This window comes from Dunckerocampus dactyliophorus, chromosome 14 (assembly GCF_027744805.1).
Source record: "Dunckerocampus dactyliophorus isolate RoL2022-P2 chromosome 14, RoL_Ddac_1.1, whole genome shotgun sequence".
Taxonomy (NCBI): Eukaryota; Metazoa; Chordata; class Actinopteri; order Syngnathiformes; family Syngnathidae; genus Dunckerocampus; species Dunckerocampus dactyliophorus.
In genome coordinates this window covers 8195353-8217680 of record NC_072832.1, presented here as the reverse complement: position 1 = coordinate 8217680, position 22328 = coordinate 8195353, and the positions used below count along the sequence as shown (strand labels likewise).

At 41.1% G+C, this 22328-nt stretch overlaps 1 protein-coding gene across 1 annotated transcript; it reads right to left on the bottom strand.

The window, feature by feature from the left end:
• Positions 1-1196: 1196 nt before the first annotated feature.
• Positions 1197-21641, bottom strand: sfrp5 (secreted frizzled-related protein 5). The gene is made up of 3 exons (XM_054799526.1): positions 20815-21641; positions 11184-11261; positions 1197-3351 (listed from the first exon to the last, which is right to left on the bottom strand). Exons 1-3 carry the CDS (start codon positions 21371-21373, stop codon positions 3023-3025), a joined length of 966 nt encoding a protein of 321 aa, XP_054655501.1. The 5' UTR covers positions 21374-21641; the 3' UTR covers positions 1197-3022.
• Between the last annotated feature and the right edge of the window lie 687 nt (positions 21642-22328).

Sequence of the window (22328 nt, the reverse complement as noted above, 5' to 3'; positions counted from 1 at the left end):
CCAACTTTCTGCCCCTCAGCGAAATGAGGGGCAGAAAGTTGGCAGGATCCAGCAGGATCTCTGCCTTTCTCTCTGCTTCGAGTCACCTGAGCTACAAGTAAACTTTTTTCTGCATGGCAGCTCTGTCAGCTTTAAAAAAATAAAATCAAATAAATATATATATATAATTATGCAATCGCAAACTATATCAGGAGAGGGAGTGTACAGTACATACATCCTTACTCAAGTCTTGCAGGGTACCGAGTCCAAGTATATATAACATACATGTTATTAGATATTACACTGCTTTGCTTGTTCACCCGTAACACAAAGCCAAGATGAAGACCTTGCGTTCAGACAGCTTGCCTACATTGGATTTGTTTTGCTATCTTTCGTATGTCGCATACAGGATGTCCACAGTTGGTTTGTGCAAACTAACTCTACTACTCTTGAAGCGCTGCACACAAAAGGTTGAAAACTGGCCCAAACATGCAGACATGCAGATTTTTTCGGACAAATACACCACATGGTGGCACTGTTACTGACACCATAGGTGGGATTGACTTGACTTGCAAAACACCTAGTGTAACTTTAGGGCGTTTAGCTGTATCGCCACAAAATGTGGTACATACCTTTAGGGGGACTAACGAGCACGTCTGTGAAATTTGACCTAGATTTGTTAAAAATCATGGGCAATGAAAATGTCTCTGCAGGGGCAAGACAAGTAATTGTCCATAAGTCATTGATCATTTGTTCAATGATGATAAAACTATGAGGATATCTGTGTAGCATGTCTTCAAAAGCATTTTTAGTATCCATAGGGGGTGTCACAAATGTCATTTAAGAATTGTGCAGCTTAAGAGGTTCCGCTATATTTAGAGCCCGAGCACCGGGGTGCAAGGACCCGCTTTGGATGAATTTGCTCCCTCTTATTAGTATTAAATAATTGCTATTTGGGCAACTAAATTGCCTTTTTGGGGGTTTTAACACTCAAAAATCCACCATATTTTGCAAACATTCAATTCTGGTGAAAAATGTACTCGTTTTAGTCGTCAAATTATGCTGTAATACACACAGTCCACCATTTTAGCTCATTTTTTGGGCAATTTCCATTAAAAAAAAAGGATTCCAGAGGGTTGCATACATTCACATAAAAAGAATGATATACTTCTAACGATAAAGAAATAACACAATGCCAAGAAATATTCTTTAAAAAAATTTCAAATATACTTTATTCATTTACATTTTGCAAACCAAAGTAACAGAACTACTTACAGGTTAAGTGATTAAAAAAATATAGTCAAGGTTAAATTGAATCTGTTATTGCTACAAGAACAGTGGATTTGGTTTCTATGTACGGTATGTGTATTTAAGTAGGAGTTCTGCTTTCATAGCACAGAAGCAAATCAAAACATGAAAGTACAAAAAAGGAAACATTTAAAGACAGAAGCTATTAAAAAACAAAACAAAAAACAATGAGTACCGGTGACATTGTGCTCCGTCCAGAGTCTCTTTACTTGGCTTCTTCTAAGGAACTTTCTTCTTTCTCTCTTCCATTTGAAAAATGTGGAAGTTTCCTTTTCTAAAGTCAGTGGCAACATCATCCAGTCATCTCAGCGCTTCATCTTCCTCCTTGGCGATTCTTCTTTCCCAACGGGGAAAAAAGGTTTCCTAATCATCTATGCGAGGGAATTACCTAACGCTTGCATTATTACGTCTACGACTACTTTGAGGTTCTTCCTGGGACGTTTGAGCTGCAGCGGCCCATTGCACAGTCCACATTTAGCACATCACTCCTCTGCATTTTCAAAAAAATAACCTCCCTCAATAATCGTTACATAATTAAACATGATTTCACCTGCAATTTTGAATATTAAAGCTCCTATTTGTCACTGCTGCTATTTGCATAAGCCGCTGTAAGATAATGTACGCGTTCTCATGGTAATTCAGTAAGAAATAGTACAAAAAAAAACACCTTTTGCTGAATTTTTTTAGTGTTTTTTTTTATTACAGCGTATGAACACTGTTACAGGGCAAGTCTGGTCCTTTAAGAAGAATTGCATTGTGGGAAGTTGACTGTCTCTCTCTTCCCTCTCTCGTCTGTCTGCACCGCTTATTGTTTTCTGCATCCTGACTGGCTGTAGACCATTGTCAATCAATCTCCTTCATACCGTGTCTCCTGTGTCATCGCTAGCTTGCTAGCTTGTTGCAGGAGGACTGCAACAGGAGGAGTACTGCAGCAATATGTTTTAACAAGCATACAAAAACGCTACAGTACCGCAGAACGACGCCAGGACGGACAGGCACGGCCACGGGAGTGAAATACGCGTGAGTGACTTCATAATTTCTTGTGTCCGACCTGTAGGTTGATCATTAAAATTCAAATGAAGGTTAGAACTTTTTTGAAAGTGTTTAAACGAGAGAGAAATGTTGTAAAATGTTATTGGCTGTCTGAGAAAAGTGTATAAAGTGTATGGCGAGGGGGTTTACAGCCTTAAAACATATATAATCATTGTACAAAAAAATGAAGTTGGCTACTTTGTTGCGGGCTATTTTGGCAACCTATCCCCCGCGATAAACGAGGGAACGCTGTAGTTCCAGCACAGCAATCTATGTGTGTTTGTGACGAATCCAACACTAAGGCATCCTAGATATATCACGAAAATGTTGTACGGAAACGTTACATACAAATACTATCCATACAGACAGAATTGGGCAAAAATGGCACTGTGTTCGTCCAGCTTTAGAGGTCTTACAGGGAGGTTTGTTTATATAAAATCCATGAATAGAAAAATAAAGCTTCTCCAGGTCCACTAGTTACACTAAAGTCCTACTAAATTGTCATGAGAACAGGCTCCTCCACTACATGATACAAAAAAGATGTAACCTCTTTCCCATTATGTTAAAACAGAGCAAATAAAAGCTTTATCACCCTATAGACACTCTTTAGACCGTGTTTTCCGGGGTTATGGTGGAATATTTGGAAATAAATCAAGAATGTGTGGCGTAATAATGGATTCTACAAACAGGACGGTGAGTTGCATCACTGGAACACAGTGTGGTAGGTTGGACACTGATGGGACTTCATGTACTTGATGGCAAACTTGAGCTCCTTGCTCTTCTTGTCCCATTTGTGGATGGACATGAGCAGCAGCTGCTGGTCCACTTTGCGGCCCATGATGAGGAAGTTGGAGCCCAGGGTGTCCAGCTGCGAGCATGGGCAGTTGGCGCCGTTCTTGATGTACAGTACCAGCTTCTTCAGATCCTTTTTCCGCAGCACGCCTTGTTTCAGCACTTTCTTCTTCTTCTGGGCCGCAATCAGCTTCCTGTCACCTTTCTCCTTCTTCACCTCCTTGATTCTCATCTTGAGGACTGAGAAGAAAACAGGAGATGTTGGTTATATTAAAATACGTAACATAAAACTGAACGCATGGTAGCCTATTGGTTAGCATGTTGGCCACACAGTCAGGAGATCAGGAAGATCTGGGTTTGAATCTCCGTTGGGCATCTCTGTGTGGAGTTTGCATGTTCTCCCCGTGCGTGCGTGGGTTTTCTCCGGCTACTGCGGTTTCCTCCCACATCCAAAAACATGCATGTTAGGTTAATTGGCGACTAAATTGTCCATAGGTATGAATGTGAGTGTGAATGGTTGTTTGTCTATATGTGCCCTGCCATTGGCCGGCGACCAGTCTAGGGTGTACCCCGGCTTTCGCCCGAAGTCAGCTGGGATAGGCTCCAGCATACCCGCAACCCTAGTGAGGATGAGCGGCATAGAAGATGAATGGATAGATAAATAAATCTAAAAACGGCAATGACTTATACTAACAAAAGTGTAAAAATCACAATAAATAAATGACATAAAAATGCAAAAAATACTAAAAATAAAAATAAAAAATGACTTAAATCAAAGTGAGTCCCATCCCACGACCACTGGAAAATGTGGGTCCCCAGTTGAGACTATTTGAGAACCCCTGACGTAGTTGACTGCACTGGTATTGTGCCAAAGTAAGAAAACCTGCCTGATTATTCTCGGCTAAAATGAGGTCCTATGCTTGCACCAGGCTATCAACTGTGTGTGATACCAGCATGACAACTTAACCAACTTCCCTGTTGGCAGCTTACTTAGTCCGATGTTTAAAAACGTCAGTGTGAATGCTCAATGAACCGGGACTAGATGTCCGATGACTAATGCGCCGAGTCTTATTTGTCCAGACGACAGAACCCAATTCGGGGAAAGAGGTTGTATTTTCCTATTGCAGTTGGTTGGTTAAAGAGCAGGATTTCACAAGAACTACATCTAGCAAATGCTCCGATTAATGCCTCTATTCAATTAACCTCAGAGTCTCCTGTAGTTACCGCGTGTGAGGTTTAGAAACGCAAACAGCGTGGCCTACAACAACAAAACGACAGCAACAGCGATGGTCTCATATTATCACAGGGTCAAAAAACACCGGCATTAGCAATACGGCTTTAGGCAAACCTTCTGATGTACTTTTTATTAACTTGAAGATGACAGTAGCTGTATTTGAAGCATCAGCAGCTTATCTACTTCTGCATGCGCTTTAAAATGTTGGTGGCGCTACTCAGCAGTGTGTGTCATTGTTGGTATTAATGCTGGCTGACTAATTTGCTCCTTACCGCTATTTTTGCTGCTGCCGTGTTGTGAAATACACATTTTAATAATGTGGTCGAAGAGAGCAACATTGTCCTGTCTACTTTCTCATGCACTCCTAATCATGATGACATTTTTTAAAAACCTTGCTACTGTAACAGCCTCGCTGCAATCATTGCCTGCTGTTTAGGTCAATAAATGCCCCGTCTATAATTAGAGCATTCATGATTACCTTGTTTGCCTGGAGGTGCCTCAACCTCCCGTAACTGAGATAGCTCGGAGTACACTGCAGTACATTCTGTGTTTGATTGAAAGCCAGTGAAGGTTATAGGTTATATTGTACTATATAGAGTAGAATATAGAGTATAGAGTAGAATGACCTGCCCTTGTTTAGGTCATATTCTCGACAAGTCTAATACGGAGTTATTGTGGGTCTATTTTTTATACTTACACCAATGCCTTATGACAATAAAAACATGAAAAACTGAACCGTACTTGTGCTAAGAATGCAGAGGTTGAGTCTAAAGTCTCGGCCCAATCAAACTAACAAAGCACTGACTCGTACCACCCATCAGGCCTTGTGTTTAAAAGTGCATATTTGAACTGAAAATGAAGCTGCCAACCACTCGAGACAGGAATCCTCTGGGCGAGCGTTCTGACAGCTGACATTAATCACGGGCCAGGCAAAGGCACGGGGGTCGTTGTGAGGCATCGTCGTGGCCCTGTTGGAAGACTCAATGTCTGCCTGTCTACTGTTCCATAAACATCTCCCGATATGCGCACGGTGCACGTGGGGCGATAGCGTGTTACGGGATGGAATGTGTGTGCTGAACTGCCTCACATGTGCACCCTGAGTCCCATCCAGTTCCTTCTAGGTGGCTACTTTGGTGCCTACAAGCCAGGGCGCGGAAGAATGTAAACACTTAACAATTACCTTTGAGTTATTTTTGAAAAACATGACATTTTCTTCGATGTTCTTAATATCAAATTAAAATTGGAGATATCCCGTATTGACCTGAATTTAAGACAGTATTTTTTCCTCAGAAAAAAGCCTGAAAAAGACAAGTTGTCGTATATTAAAGGTCAAGAGCTGTATGCATGCAATCCTGCAGGTGTCATGAAAAAGAGGGGTTGTCTTATATTCAGGGTCGTCTAATATTTAGCTCGATACAGTATTACTTTAAAATAAGGAACATATTCCGCCAACATAACAAATTTCACTTGCCAAAACAGAACGAGTAAAATGGAGTTTTGGCACGTCATATTTTCTTGTTTTATTTTACGTTATTTTGTTTTATTTATTTATTGACATGGACAACGTATATGTATAAACATTTCTGTCAATATGCCAGGATTAGCCAAAAGACTATTTTTCATCTGTCGTCCTTTGTGCTAATCCCGTTTACTAAAAAGTATATCAAATCTAACAACGGGAACACAATGAGCCAATGATCAAACAACATCATACCAAGACACAAACACACACACGACAGGACACCAACAACGTCAGCACCAGTCAGTCTGTAGCGGATTGTTATTGATACGATTGTCAATAAGTCATTTCTTTAGCTGGATCTCCAATGCATGACATGTGTTTTTATTTCCAATGGCTATGGGGGGCTGGGGTTCCACTCAGAAGCAGCTTTGAATGGAGAAAGCTGTTTGCCCAAATACATTTTTTCTTAAAAGGAATAATTCAATCTCCCCTCTCAGCGCCCCTGGTTGTGTTATGAACAGATGTTTGGATGTTGACAAACTGCTGAAGAGGACGAGATGATAGCCCGTGGATCATTTTATAAATAAAACTGAAATTTGATCATTTGGCCATGTTTTCCCTGATGAACAGTCTGTACTTGTGCAGTATTGGACAATGGTGAGAAATGTTTGGTTTCTTATCCAAAATTGTTAGTGCATTTGTGTGTGCTGGCAGATGTATTAGTACTTTGTTGTCATGCGGGAGGTGTCACTACGTAATACGTACGCGTAACGCAATCGGTTTAACGCATCTGCAGAACGCACCCACATCCGGTCGGCCTATTTTCCGGCATGTATCGTTATCATTGGCGGGTGGGCCAGTGGTTAGTTAGCATGTTGGCCACCACAGTCAGGAAATTGGGCAGTTCGAATCTGCATTTGGGCATCTCTGTGTGGAGTTTGCGTTCCCTGTGCGTGCGTGGGTTTGTTTTCACAACCCCCCCCCCCCCCAGTTTGAAATACTATTGACACACTGATATCTATTTATTTTTCTGTAATGTACAAACTGAACGCAGTGAAATGCAACAAAATGGACAGCAGTGAAGCTTATTCAGAGTCAAACTGGCTGGCGACCAGTCCGGGGTGTACCCTGCCTCTCGCCCAAAAGTCAGCCGGGATAGGCTCCCGCATACCCCCCACGATCCTAGCTAGTGAGGACAAGTGCCGTAGAAAATGGATGGCTGGATGGATTATCATTGGCAAAACATTGCAAAATTCCTACAACCAATAGTGAATAAAAACATCAACTGGACGATTCATCGGACTGCGAGTATGGAAATATCATGAGACATTTTACATTATATTAATATAATGATATTTTGCCTTACGAGGACCATTTTATTACAAAAAGACAAGGTCTACATGGGTGACCTTGGCATCAAAGAAAAGGGGAGACAGGTAGTTAGGTACTGTAAATGTACAAATGTACATTTACCGGGTACATGAAGCAGTAAAAGAATGGCTCTCGTACCATTGGGATGGCAAGTACACCCTGTTTTCAAAGGGTTGTGGTTGGAATTGTTTTCTGTTTTCCTAAAAGTGCTTTGTTGAGCTTTTAGCTGACATTCTTCTGGTTATGCGGATGTATTTATTGAAGTGTTGTGTCGCAATTACCAGAGCAACACAGACCAGCTGGCCCTGGTATAGGAGTCCGCCGCTTTCAAAAGGTTTCTTTCATTATTTGTATTGTTAAGGTATCGGAAGATGGTTTCTACAAGAATTTGTTTTCTTCCAACGTAATGACTATACTTACTGTATCATGATATTATTGTTATATTTTGCAAAATATTGTGATAGAATCGTATCCTGAGTGACTCTGCATTTCCTACCAACTCACCCCCTCTAAAGCAAGACATCCAAACTACTTTACAAGGACCATTGAAAGTAAACAAATGAAAAAGAAGTAACTGGCTATTATTAGGAATAAAACCAGATTTCAATTTCACCCCACCTTTCATCAATTTGTGCCAGGTTTTTGGAAGTGTCCAGCAAGGAATGTTGGCAAAGATATCAGATAATACATCAAAAAACGGGTAATATAACAAAAGGGTAATATAACCCCAAGTTGAAATGACTGGAGGGCAAATCGAGGGGACAGAAGAAGAGGAACACTGACAGATCAAACCGTAATCAGCTATCAACTATGACAAGAATATCATAGACTCATCCTCAAGTGTCAACTCGTTTGTCACCCAGGGACATAAATGCATACATTTGAAGACAGAGGAATGTCTTTTAGCTGCTATCTGCCGTCTACTCTATGTGATCATGTTTCATTTTAATGCTGGAAAAGAATCTGGTCATGCTTTCTGAGCCTCCATGTTTGACTGATTTGCAGTGCTGCTGTTAGTCAGCCAAACTATTTCATTAGAGATGATAAAGTCATGACCAAAACCTACTTTGTGGTGGTGGTTGGATGTGCTCGCTGTGTAAAAGATGATTGACACTAAATGGAGTCATTTTATAGGTGTTTGTGCGTCCCTGCCCGATGACATACCGGATTGGGGAACTTATTTACAGAGCCTCAAGAAAATATGCTTTTTTAGTCACATTTTATTTTCGTTTGCTGTTCAAAAATGTAATCATTTCATCATGAGCCTCTGGAGTTGGTTTTTTCCCCACCATTTTAAATCTAGCACAAAGACGCTAGATCAGGGGTCTATTTTGTGGCCCACTGTCACTACACAATTCGTACCCGGAACGCAATCGGTGCCGCGCATGCGGGAGGACTACGTCATTTCCTCCTTTAGCGAATTTTTGACTTCTGTGACGTCACGTGCTGTGGGAGTTATTCTTTTTTAAATGTATGAACATAAATGGCGGATAACCGTACTTTTTGGGAGATTATTTCATGAGGGACTCTTGTTAAAATACTTCGTTAGCATGCGGATGTTTCTATCGTCTTATGACGTCCACCAATACTGAGCTACGTAAAAACGTACGCAATGTACGTAGCGTAGACGTAAACGTCACATCCGGTTATGTATAACATACGTAAACAAGTAGAATGATCTTTCAGCGTAAACAACCATAAGCAGAGTGCAATGATGGATTCATCTAGAGCGGGGGTGTCCAAACTTTTTCCAGCAAGGGCCAAAAATGAAAAAATGAAAGGATGCAAGGGCCATTTTGATGTTTTGTAAAGCAAAAAATAAAGTGAAAAAGTGTATTATTAGTAGTAGAAGTTTGCTCTTTTTTTTCCGGCCATTTTTCCTATTTTTTCACAAATATTTCTTACTTTCTTCTTAAATAATATTTTAACATTTTCTTCTCATAATATTATGACTTTATTTCCATAATATTTTAACTTTTCCCCAACCTAATTTTCCAAAAATTACATCTTTATTTTGTTATTTTTCTTTCTGGTCTTTTTTTGTAAAAACAAAACAAAACAAATTTATTTTTCTTCAATATTTCAACTGTACACGACTAAAATGACATTTTTTTCCTCATAATTGTAAAATCATAAAATTGCGACATTTCTTCTCATTAGAATACGACATATTTTCTTAATATTTTGACTTTATTCTTGTAAAATTGCAGCTGTTTTTTTACCATTTCTGCTATTTCACCTTTCTTCCCGTAATTATGGTTTTATTCCCATAATATTTTGGCTTTATTTTCATGACATTGTCACTCGACAGAATACTGAGGACATAATAATGACAGCACAACATATTACAGATAACTAAACACACACCGGACAACTACTATGGGGAATAATAAAGTATGTTAACTATGCTAACTCTCAACATGTAACTTTTGTAACTTTTTACAAAACAAGTGCCGCAAGGCATGCTGGGAAGCCGGAAGCAATGCTGTGTAAGAGGCGGTGCTAGGCAAGAGACGCCTACAGGTTCCATACTATCCTGTAGGCTTCTTATTCTGAAGAACCTGTTCATGTTCTGAACTGTTCTTAATAAAGATTGGGAATATTTGATCAGTTACTTGATACTTGAAGCCTTTTTTGTGTGCAATAATGGGAGAAAATGTATAATTGTGTATTACAGGAAACATATTTTATTATGAAAACAGACATAACGGCCATAACCGTAATAGCTTTTGAAGTAATGCAACATTTTCTACAATTTCGGAAATAATTCTTGCAGGACTATGAATATGATATTATGTATATATAATATTATGTATAATAATTATATTATTAAGAACTAAATACATTGTTATTGTATATAATATTATAATAATAATAATATGTAACATTTTGTTAATTACTTAGCTGGTTTATGCACAAAGTACCAGAGGCGGGAGCAAGTCAGTGGTTTGCAAGTCTCAAGTCTCGAGCCAAAGCCCAGGTCAAGACACGCACGTCCAAGTCACGGCAAGGCAGGTCGGGTCAAGTCCAAAGTCACAGACTAGAGCTTTCCCGTCCTTTATAAGTCATCAGCACTGTTTAGTGTCTCCCAAATAAAATGCCAACAATCTATTAAATTTGACAAACACAACAAATGCATTTTGAATTGTTTTGTGTTTTTTAAATAAAATAAGGCTAGCGTGACAAGACTTAGTCACAGGAAAAGAGTCCTGACATAGCATTTGGGATTTAGTCAGTGCACAGAAATGTAATCCACGCATTTGTTGGTTGTTCTTAAACCTGATTGGACGTGAGCAGATGCATTCAACGAGGCACATTCAAAGGGTTTATGTGTCTTGCTGGAAATAACATAACGATCACGTTAGTTGAATGCTTTGAATGGGGACACATTGCGAGTCTTTGATGATACTGTCAAGTCCAGTCCAAAGTCACCACAATTGTGACTTGGGTCTGACTCGAGTCCAAGTTGCATGACTCGAGTCCACACCGCTGCAAACTACGCATCGGTTTTTAGGAAAGTTTGGGTGACAGGGTGAGCCGAGGAAGAACCCATTCGTTTGCAAATGTGGATAAAAGTGTGAGCAGAGATCTGCTCATGTCGTACCAAGCCATTTGTCAAGAAGCAGGAAGCAGATGGCTAACAGATGGACAAATGAACACAAATATGGCACTATAGGGAGAAATTGATTTTTCGCTTTTTGTCGTTTGCTGGAACCATTCATCCCCTCCCAAAATCCAAAATGACACAGTCCCTTTATCCACCGCCCACTGTAATGTACCACATATTGTCATTAATGTACCTATTTAGTTTTGTTGTTTGTTGTGTTTTCATGACAAGATCAGGACAAATATATTTTGTGTTGTGTGTGCCTTCACAGTAAAGGCCACCCATTGCTATTTACTGCATTAGTCTCGTCAGAGTGCAGGCTGCTGATTGCAGATAAACTTTTTCAAGTGACCTACAGTGCAGTGAGTGTCCCAGCAACCAGTTTACTGTCTACTTACCAAAGTCGCTGGCGCAGTAATGCTCCATGATGTTGTCTGCTTTCAGCTCATTGTCACACGGCGGGCACACCTTTGACACTGAGAGGAAAAGAATGAAGAGTGGCGCGTTAACGAGGACTCCAGTGAGCTGAATTACACGTTTCATTTGGCGCTGTGAAGGTCAAAATAGCCTCAATCTAACGGCTGTGTCTGTAAGAAATCATTAAGCCCTCAGCCCCTTTTGAGCCCCACTCCCTACCTGTCAGAAACTATTTGCAGCGGAGGCCTTACGCACTCCAGCAGGCTAAAGGATGTTTGCTCTAAAATTAGGCTACAGAAATTTCAGAGTCTATTTTGGGGTTGAAGGTGTGGTCTTGAGCTTTGCAGGAAGGTAAATGCTAGTCTGTTCATATTCAGCTGAATATTGTGACAGAGCAAGTAGAAGGAAATGGAGTTCAATTATAACCCAAACTGTATGGTGCTGCCTCTTTTGCTTAAGTACACATATTTTGGGAATTATCTGTTTTTTCTGGATGTTTTTTTTTTTTTAAATGATTTACTTCTAATGTATTTTTTATCTTTCTTATGCGCGCACAGACTTGCAGCATAAAATACGGGAAATTTCTGTAAATTTCCTGTAATTTTCTTCCATATAGTTGTGGAGACCTTGTCACCCCTTTTCACACCCACGCACGCGCACACACACACTGCCTTGAAGTAATTGAGAGACGATAGCAGGAGAAGAACGGAAGGTGTCCACTTCAACCGTTGTACAAGAATCAGCGCATCAAGAAAACACAAAAAAATGTTATTGGTAAGGTTGACACCTCCACGGAATTTACCAAATATTTTCCAAACTCTGACTTTTCCTGTCAAATGTGAAAACACACACAAAACGCACCGTGCTAGCACGGTTGTGGCACAGACCAATGTGTCAAAAGTCAGAGTTCAGAGGTTATCATCACCCCAGCCCAAACCTCAGTGTCTGGCCAGATAATGAGAGAGGTCAAAGTTTGGCAACGCCTCGCTGCTCGGGTCAGGGTGAGGTGAACCCCCCTAAACACTGCATTTGAGGTAGTCTAAGCATGTTCTTGTCAACTAACTGCCACTTTCTCCTCCTGTGAGGGCTCCCGGTCCTTTCATGGACACGAGACGCACAATGGCGTTTAGGTGGTCCGCCAATCACTTAGCCAGGCTACGTCTCGCAATGAACGTGTTCAACTTCGGGGAAAATGCTCTATCAACAGAACTGCTGCTTTTATTTTCCTAGTCATATAACACATTTGTGTTATCACCTGTTGCTAGGTAGATTTCATAGGGTCAATCATTTGTGCCCTATATGCAAATAAAAAAAAAATGAGACTAAGGAAAGAAGAAATGTATGGTTATAGACAGCCACAATGTATCCCACCGGGCATCCTCTTTTTTTTTTTGTTCATAATACTACAAAAAACGTTATTTTATTTTTATAAATCTGTGTAAAACCTGTTTTTATTTGGCAAATAAGATAAAATAGGCCTTTTCAAAACGTACATTTTTGTATGATTTTGCATGGCCTCCATTAAACACTAAAACAGCTTTTCAAGCAATGCAACTGTAATTTGACATCTTTACTTGAAAATAATGTGCTCCTATTTTTTTTATGTTTTTTTTTTTAAAACTATTCAGTCATGGATTAAAATGCTTGTATTTTAGCCTAACAATTTTAGCTTTAAAATGTAAAACAGAATAATGGTTGAAGAGCTTCTACATCCTACAAAGGATTTTACAACGTTCAACGTATGAGGGGGAAAAGAATGCATAATTTTGTCAAAGTTGACTAGAAATAATGTACGTGTAAACAGAGCTATCCAAATCCAGATTCACCACACATGATGGAATAAAGCTGTTACATCTTCTTCTGCTTGTGCTGTAATTCATTTGGGTTCCCCGGGGGTTTGTGGATTGGCGGGAAGCCCGGTGGTGTTGACGTGTCGGGGGGGAAAAGAAGGCAGCGAAAGTGTTTGGACAGAAATGCAGCGTTTGGATGCTGCTGAGGATTCAGTGTGGTGTCTGGCCGAGGAATCAAAATGAAGTGTATTGATGTGTTTGCCCGTGGCATCAATTTAATGCAGCCTTTACTTATTAGGAGCATCGCTATTCCTATCCGTTGTGATGAGTTGTTGTCTGATAGGAAAGGGTTCTGTATTAGGAAAAAAAAAAACACGATTAGAGCAAATTGCACAATAAGAAGGTCCATTGGAAACCTACACCCACCACAAAAAAAGAAAACAAAAAGAAAAGGCTTTGCTACACATCTTTAATAAAAATAAAGCCTGAAACTTATCTGTCAGTCAGCTACAGACGTGGGCGCTGACTAGACTTTACTGTAAGTGTGACATCATTATTCTTGCTAATAGGACAATAAAGCACACAGAAACGTCGTCCGGGAGGCACTTGCAGCACCACTTCATCCTGAAGGGGTCAGGCGTGCGTGAGCTGGAAGGTGCTTGTCACTGCCGTTCTTCCATATAGAGAAAAGGCCTCTCTCTTTGAAAAACTTTATTGAAATACACAACTGATCAGCATTAAAGCTACAGACACAGAAAATGCTGTGTTCCCAGTAGGGCTTATTAAAAGCACTTCGAAACTAGACTTATTTAAAATCGTTGAAAAATAGTATAATATTCCTCACTCAATCATGTACACACACACACACACACACACACACATCTTTACAAAAAAGACAAACAAATCCAAAAGTGTTGTCATTTGATCAAGTGACATGTCTTTTCCCCTAAAGCATCAGTACAACAGTTCCTTTTACGAGGGGAACGTTGTACGCGGTTCACGACCCCGTGCCTCATTTGGACTCTTTACGTTACGAGCAGCAACACTTATGACATCAAAAACGGTACTATGTTGGAGATGAAATGCAGCGTGTGATTTATGTTGGAACGCTTATAACATCTGTTTAAATGTAGCATGCAAAAAGAGCTTTGACTCCCAAAGTAGCCCCCAATCTAGCCCCACCTCCCCCTGGGGCCCCCTAAAGCAGAGCACGCGTCTTGCATCTGCAGGAATTCTATACAGAAGTTTTGAAAAAGGCCGAGGCAGTGTTCCATGGACAGCGCACTGGATCACATTTTCCAAAAGCAGCCAGGGCCACATGAGTAGTGGCCATTGTGCTGCCAGGGACCTGACAGTCTCACTCCAGCATGGTTGTAATTTACACTTGGCACATCACTGAAGGCAGCAAGGATGACAATATCACCGCACAGTCTCAAGTGGACAATGTGTGTGTCTCCAATTTGTGGTGTCCCCTATGGGTTGTGCTCAAGATGCTTGAGAAGACATGTGAGCAGGCGTGTACGACACATACCCTCAACGTTTTATCATCCTTCGATACGTTGTCTTACGGGCAGTTACTTGCACCCATGCCCTGCCCAAGCCCCAGCAAAGATGTTTTGCTTGATGTTGGGGATATTTTTCTATCGATCTTGTTAAAATTGTATAGACATGTGCTTCGCCGTTTTCTCTGCGGGGACATGTTCACTGAAAAATGTCAGGATGAGCTCCTTTTTACATTTTGGAAACACAATGTGTATGCGCGTGTGCATGTGTTCTTATCTTGGTGTCTTTGTGCAGCACCACTCTTGACCTCCCATCTTTATTGTGGGGACTTCTTGCTTTTGGGGAACATTTTGATTGGTCCATGCAAGGACAATGCTCGGATTACAGTCATTACAATGTGTGTGTGTGTGTGTGTGTGTGCTTCTTTTTCTATCTCTGAGCAGCACCACCCTTGACATCGCAACTTTTGTTGTGGGGACAGTTTGGTCTGGGCCGAAACAGGAAAAATGTCAAGATGAGCTCCTTTCAGATATAGACTGCATGTGCGCGTGTGTCTGTGTGAGTTCTTAGTGCAGCAGCACTCCTGACATCTGCAACTGTGTGGACATGTCTTTTAGTCAGGACATTTTGTTTTGTCCATATAAAAAAAATGTTAGAACGAGCTCCTTTCAGCCTGTTAAATTGCATGTTTTTTGTGTGTGCGTGTCTGTTCTTGTCTTTGAGTCATTTTTTTGTGGGGACACTTTGGCTGGTGTGTGTGCGTCTTAAGATTCTCTCATATGCACATCTAATAATTTGTGTTACTTCACAAACGTCAGCAACTGACCCTTCAGGCTGACAGTTAAACCTACCTACAAACTGGAATAATAGAGTTATGTGGTTAAAATAATGTACAGTATGTAATATAGCTGTTAAACCTACAATCCATTTTAGCTTTGATGTCATCTCTGCACTGCTTTCTCCCAGTAATGATTGTTATTAAAGCAGACATCTCTCTTTTGTTTTTTGTTTTTTTCAGAAGGAGGCAGTTGTAGAAAGTTCCTCAGAGAGACAGAGAGCGCGTAAAAGAATGAGTTACTAGAGCCGCAAAGGCAAAATGTCACATAGTTGATCCCCGTCCTGTAAAAACAGCGCGTCCGTTTTCCCTAATGGAATAAGTCAGCTCTGCACAAATTCACCACAGAATCTTTTTTTCCCACAGTGTAATTATGTGGGATTGGTGTCACTTGGCTGTGGACACTTTTGATTAAAAGCCAAGATAAGTCGCAGAAATGTGATCGACAGGACGAAAATGATGTTCTGCAATTTTCTGGCTATCATTTTTAGAGCCGAGCTAAAGCTTTGTGCAAAATCTCATTTGCTTTGAAGTAGGAATGTCCCGATCCACATTTTTTGGCTTGCAATTTTCCTTATAGTCTTTTTTTTTTTAATAATAAGCTTTTTTATAAACATGAATTTGTGAAATTGAATATGGTTCTGGAAATAGCGCTTCAAAACAAAAAATAATGCAACCGAAGTATTGCTGAATTTACTTTTTTATTACACAGGATGACAACAATATTGTTTGGGTTTTTTAACAAACCTCTGTGAGTCAGGTCCCTAATCCAATAAAAGGTAAAATTGGAAAAAATGTGCGTGCAAAATACTTTTAGGGTAGGACTAACTATTTGACATGGATATAGATAAATGTGTGGTGTGATTCTCTTCAACGCAATAGTAATTTATTGACAGTCCCTAGTATAAACACCCAGAGGTTAGAGCAGCACTTCCCGAGCGAGATCCCCGCACCATGACACAGCAGTCCGGGCACAGTGAGGGGGAAATACCGCTGTAGCTACAAAGTTGAATATCCAACGTCCAAGGTGAAGCTAACGTCACCACGGTACACCGCGGACATGTCTGCATGGTGGTGTTGCACTTGTTGCGGGTGGCGGGAATTGAGTGGCAACCAGCTCTGAGGTGCATGACCGCACCTACCATGTTGGAGTGTTACAAATGTTATACAGCAATCAGATCGGCCCCATCCCAATGGCGGAAGACGATTTTCTTGTGATTTTCAAAATACAGCGGATTGGCAGCCGATCCTGATCCTGAAGATGGTTTCGGGACATCCGTAGTTTAAACAGTAGGTTTTGTTCTTTTCAATACATTCCTGATAAACATTTAAGACCAGTTGAAAAATTGCAAGAATTTACATTTTGCACTGTTGGCTCTTAAGGAGGTTCTGAGTAGAGAATGTCAAAATGCAAAAAGAAAAAAAGTGAGACAGAAATTTTTGTGTAAGCAATTTATTGCAGACATCAATAAAACCGAAGTGTTCATCAGCTGATCAAAAGTTTAAGACCACAGCCTGTCAAAGCCAAAGTCTTGGCAAAAATATGGATTCAGTGTCATTTTCTGTCAGGTATTCACTCTGTCATGACCTCTTGATGGCAAAAGCAAAAAAGCTTTCTCTCTTTGAGCGCAGTCGGATTGTTGAGCTGCATCATCAAGGCCTCTCGCAGCGCCATTGCTGCCGAGGTTGGACGTAGTAAGACAGTCATTTGAAACTTTTTAAGAGATCCTGGGGGTTATGGAACAAACAAGTTAAATGGTAGAGCCAAAACAATATCACCGACCCTGAGCCAAAGGATCATAGCTGAGTCCTTTTTTCAAAATGTTATTTCTATTTTAGGTTTTTTAGCTATGGTCTTAAACTTTTGATCAGCTGATGAACAGCATATTTCAGTTTAATGGTTGTTTGCAATAAATTGCTGACTCAAAACAATTTTGTCTCACTCTGATTTCTTCTTTTTTCATTTTGATGCTCTACTTAAGAACCTCCTCAGACACAAAAGTGCAAATCCTTGCAATTTGGGTCTTAAAATTTTGACCATGAGTGCGGAATAAACATAAAGGAGGAGCACTAATTTAACGTAACAGGCTACTGAAGTCAGTAAGTGCCGTGACAACAATGAAGCATTTACTGTGAGTATTTAAAGCACAGGCAGGAAGCTTTTCTCTCGTCCAACGCACTTCACTTTTCCGCTTCCTCCTCCTTTCACTCCTCTCCTCATTGAGACAATCCCACTCATTCCCATTCTCTGCCGGCCTCTCTTGTCCTGTCTTGTTGACTAATTACTAGGAGCTCAGTAATTGGCCCCCACTGCTAATTGGCCTGCTGGCTGCCAGGTCCAACAAAGGCACAGCAGAGCCACCCCCCCTCAACATCCTCCCACCCACCCACCTTCCTCTACTGTCGACAGACTCCCATCAGGTCCCTCACTGCCCCTCTAAGCACTCAATTGTCAAGAGGCTGCCCAAGTTGTCTGCTACGCACACAATTCTCTGTTCGCTTTCCACTCTCTCAAAGCTTTTATCATTTCTTTGCTAGATTTATTACCTCTTTCAAGGAGGTTACGTTTTTGCTGACATTTGTTTGTCTGCAGGATGCCACAAAAAAAAAAAAAAACTCAACAGACTTCCAGGAACACTTTGTGGAGGGAATGTTCTTACGTTCTCAGTGACTAATGCCTAAACCTACCGATGGGGCTGAACTGCGAGAGCTGGCTCGTCACGGCTGGCGGGCGCCTTGAACTAGAAATGTCATTTTTGAGAATTTACCGTTCGCTTTCAAAAATCGAACAATGTTGAACATAATTACAAACAATATGTGACATATGAAATGAATCATGTCAGGGACCCTTTAAGGAGGATTTCATCTACCAAAATGGTCTAGGAACAACGAAAAGGTGCTCAACTCTATTCCTGAGGAAAGAAGCAGCTGAACCAGGATGATACACACCACAATGCCATAAATGCTCCAATTAACACTTTATTAACCACACAGTCTCTTATCATCACTGGATGTGTGGTCTACAATAGCAAATAACTGTCGACATCTCTAATAAACACCAGGTCACAAATCATTGGCATTCACAGCTGTGGCTGTAGGCAAACTCCTGATGTAGTTTTTATTAACTCCGCAAGATGTCAGGAGCTGCCTTTGAAGTATCATGAGCGGACAGCACCCAGCAGCTTTATCTACCTCTGCATGCCCTCGAAAATGTTGGTCCCGCCAATCATGTGTGTTTTACACTTTGCTGTTGTTTCAGTGATATTCATGCTGAGCAGTTTTATCCTTGCCACTATTGCAACAGTGGTTCTGTTGCTGCTGCGCTGTACAGTACACTTGCAATGAATCTAAAAACGACCATGTTGTGATTAAAGAGAGTTATGTTCGCCGTTCCACTTTCTCATGCACTCCAAATTATTATTAAAGTTTAAAAAACACGCTGCCGTCCCTGCAGTTGAGTGAAACAAACAGCCTGATTATAATTCGAGCGTTTATGGTACATCCCATCAACAGATTCAGATCAAAGAAAGTGAACTATAGATGTGAACGCACCCTTAGTGTCGTTCTAGTGAATGGACTCCTCCTAGCATCCTGTGAGTGATGTGTCCTTCTCTCCACACACTCACCTGTTAGACTGATTGATTATCTCATGATGGACATCTGCTGATGCAACTCTGTCACCCTTTCAGTAAAGCACAACAGTCCATTTGTCTAACGTCAGCGAACAATCTGGCAGCCGGAGCCTCTCTGTCTCCGGCCTGTGTCTCAGTCTGTCAAAGTCCGTCGCTGTCCCGGCCTGAGGCATGCAGCGATGGCGTGGAACCGTCTTCAGCAGTTTCACGTAAAAGCAAACCCCTCTCTGCCTCACTGACCTCCTCCGGATATTTTCTCTCACTTCACAGTTCATCCGTAATCAACACAGAACTTGTTCTAGTAGAACAGAGGTGTCCAAAGTGCAGCCTGGGGGCATTCACGGCCCTCGGCTGTTTTTTGTTTTTTTTATTGGCATGCGCCACATTCTAAAAATAAAATTAAACACGACAACAACAGCAAAAATTGAAAAATAGAAGTAATTTAAAGAAATATTAAAGAAAAAATACTTTTTAAAAAATGTAATATGTAAGTAATATCAGAAACAAACAAAACGATGAATAGAGTCATAATTTTGGGGGGGAAATTAGGTTGTGGATAAAGTTATGATATGATGTTACAAGAATAAAGTCAAAAATACTATGGGAATAAAGTCGAAATTAGGAGACAAAAATTTACAAGAAAAAAATCGAAAAATGGAAAGGAAAAACAGCTGTAACGTTACGTGACTAAAGTACAAATATTATGGGAAATATTATGGGAATAAAATCCTAATTACGAGAGGAAAATTTACAAGAAGATAGAGCTAAAAAATGTAATTAAAAAAATAGCAGAAATGGAGCAAACAGCTGCACTTCTATGAAAATAAAGTCAAAATATTCCGACCAAAAAAAGTCATATTCTAAAGAGAAAGAAAGTTGCAATTTTCCATACTCATAATATTATCAGGAACAATAAAGTCACTTCAGTAGTATAAAGTTGAAGAGAAGAAGGAAAAAAAGAAAATAAAAACTGAAGAAAAATATGCTACTTTTCTAAATATTTTGAGACATGAAAGAAAACAAAATAAAGTTGGAAATTGCAAACTTTATATTAATAATACTTTTTTCACCTATATCGCAAAGCTGAGATGCAGTTCTTTTCTTTTTAGCACGTTCCTTTACAAAATTACAAAGTGGCCCTTGCATCCTTTCATTTTTCAGGATGTGGCCCTTGGTGGAAAAACTTTGGACACCCCTGCAGTCCAGAGTGCAGGCTGATTAATACTACTAAATAATGAAATAGAACAAATTGATGACATAATAGTTAAGCTTCTTATTGTAACACAAATTGGACTGTTTTGTGCAAAGGTCTTATGCGTGTTTACATACTGGAGAGGCTTACCCTTCTGTTGAATTCAAATTAATTGAATGCTGTTGTTGCTTGGCTACAATGGCAACTTTAGTTGAATATAAAATGCTGACCTCCACCAAGGCCGGAACCCTAATTGATCCGCACCAAAGTGTACAAAATACCACCAATACTCCAATCCCAAAATACTAATGTTTCATTGCACATTCCACTCCTCTACATAGTTTTGTGGGAATGGTGGCCTTTTTGTGGTAAAGCCGGTAAACAAAGAGCTCTTAAGTATTTACAGGGAATGTTCAGTACACTTCTGGCCAAAAGTCTTGGCAGTGAGTCAAATGTCAACAGTTTTTCACAATTGTTTTTTCTGCTTGAGCATTAAAAAACATGTTTTGCATATTTCTTTCATGTACTGAATCACAAAAATGAAATCTGTGGTGACTGAAGCAAGCTCAAAATGAAATAAAACTTTAAGTTATTTTTTTGACACTTTGTTGCGCAACGAACTCGCTGTAAGTGTCTACCAGGCTGTGTGAGGTTGCGTACCTGGCGGCTGGGTGGCGTGGTTGCCAGTGAACTGCATCGGGATGCAGAGGTCGTTGTCAATGGGGAACTTATCGCATGTCAGCATCTCCGGCCAAGGGAAGCCGTAAGTCTCCATCACGGGAGCGCAGCTGTCCCTCACGGCCTCGCACAGCGAACGGCACGGGTAGATGGGCCGGTCCAGGCATACGGGTGCAAACAGCGAGCACAAGAAGACCTGGGTGTCAGCGTGGCACCGTTTAGCCAGGAGCGGCACCCAGCTACCCGCCTGCTGCTTGACCTCCGGCATGGTCTCGTGGTCGAGCAGGTTGGGCAGCCTCATCTTCTTGTAGCCCACGTTGTGACATAGGCGCAGGTCGGCCGGTATGTCCACACACTGGGGCTGCTTGGTGTAGAAGCGCCCGTTGTGGAAGTTGTCCGACTGCCAGCTGTAGTAGTCGTACTCGTCTGCGGCCGAGACGCTGAGGAGGAGGTGGAGGAGGGAGAGGAGCCACAGGCCCAGTGCCAAGTAGAAGGGGCGCTGGGTTAATGCCCACCTGGGGCTCTTTTGTCCCTGTGCCATGCCTTTCTATCTGAGACCAACAACTCAGGAGGATTGTATCCAACGTCCAAAAAGTGTACAAGCTGTAATCCTGTTTCTTCACGGCAAAATGAAAATGTTTAATCCCCTCCTCCGCACCTCTCTCTGAATGTGTGTATGGGCCTCAGGTAACAAGTCAAGGGAGGTTGAATGAACACTCCTTAGCTGATAAGTTCCCCTGCTGGAAATATGTCACCCTCTTCTTCCTTTGCCCTCCCCTCCTCTCTGTATCACTATGTTCCTCTAATGAGCAGTCCCAAGGCTTTAAGAGGTAGTGGTAGCTGACCCCCCCTTCAAGCAGGCTTGCAGGCCCCTCACCTTCCGACTGGCCTCCCCAGGACTCACTCACATCCCCCTGAGCCAATCAGGGCACAGGAGGAGGTTCCCACTGGCATTCAGAACAGGCCTCCTGACCCTGATCCACCAGCAAACCCCTCCTCTGAAACAAGAGGGAGGAAAAAGTCTTTGCAAGTTACTCCAGCTCCATTTCTTACTCTCCAATAAGAGCATAGAGAACTCATTACAGCCATTGTCACCCTCTTTGTCACTAGTGTGGGTCTGTCATGCGTCTGCACTGGCCTTGCCGTCATACTTGTTACGCATTTGTCAGGGACTTGCACAATGTAGCACGTTGCTGCGCACATAACAAATCTGCTCACTTCATTAGCGCACAAGAGTCTGGCAACACTGGCCTCCCACTTGCATACACTCATTAGAAAAGACAAGGTAAAGCCATGAGGTCATGTCCATACTAGTTTGGCTTTTTTATCTACATGTAAACATCATTAAATGCCACTTTTAACTGGCTTTTATGGGCTTGTGAAGAAAGTCAGTTGGCAACATTTGGCTGGTCTTCTTCGTACGATAACACAACGTATTCCATTACCTCCCAATGAGAGGCCATTTATGGTGTCTTTTCTTAGGAATGGAATATTTT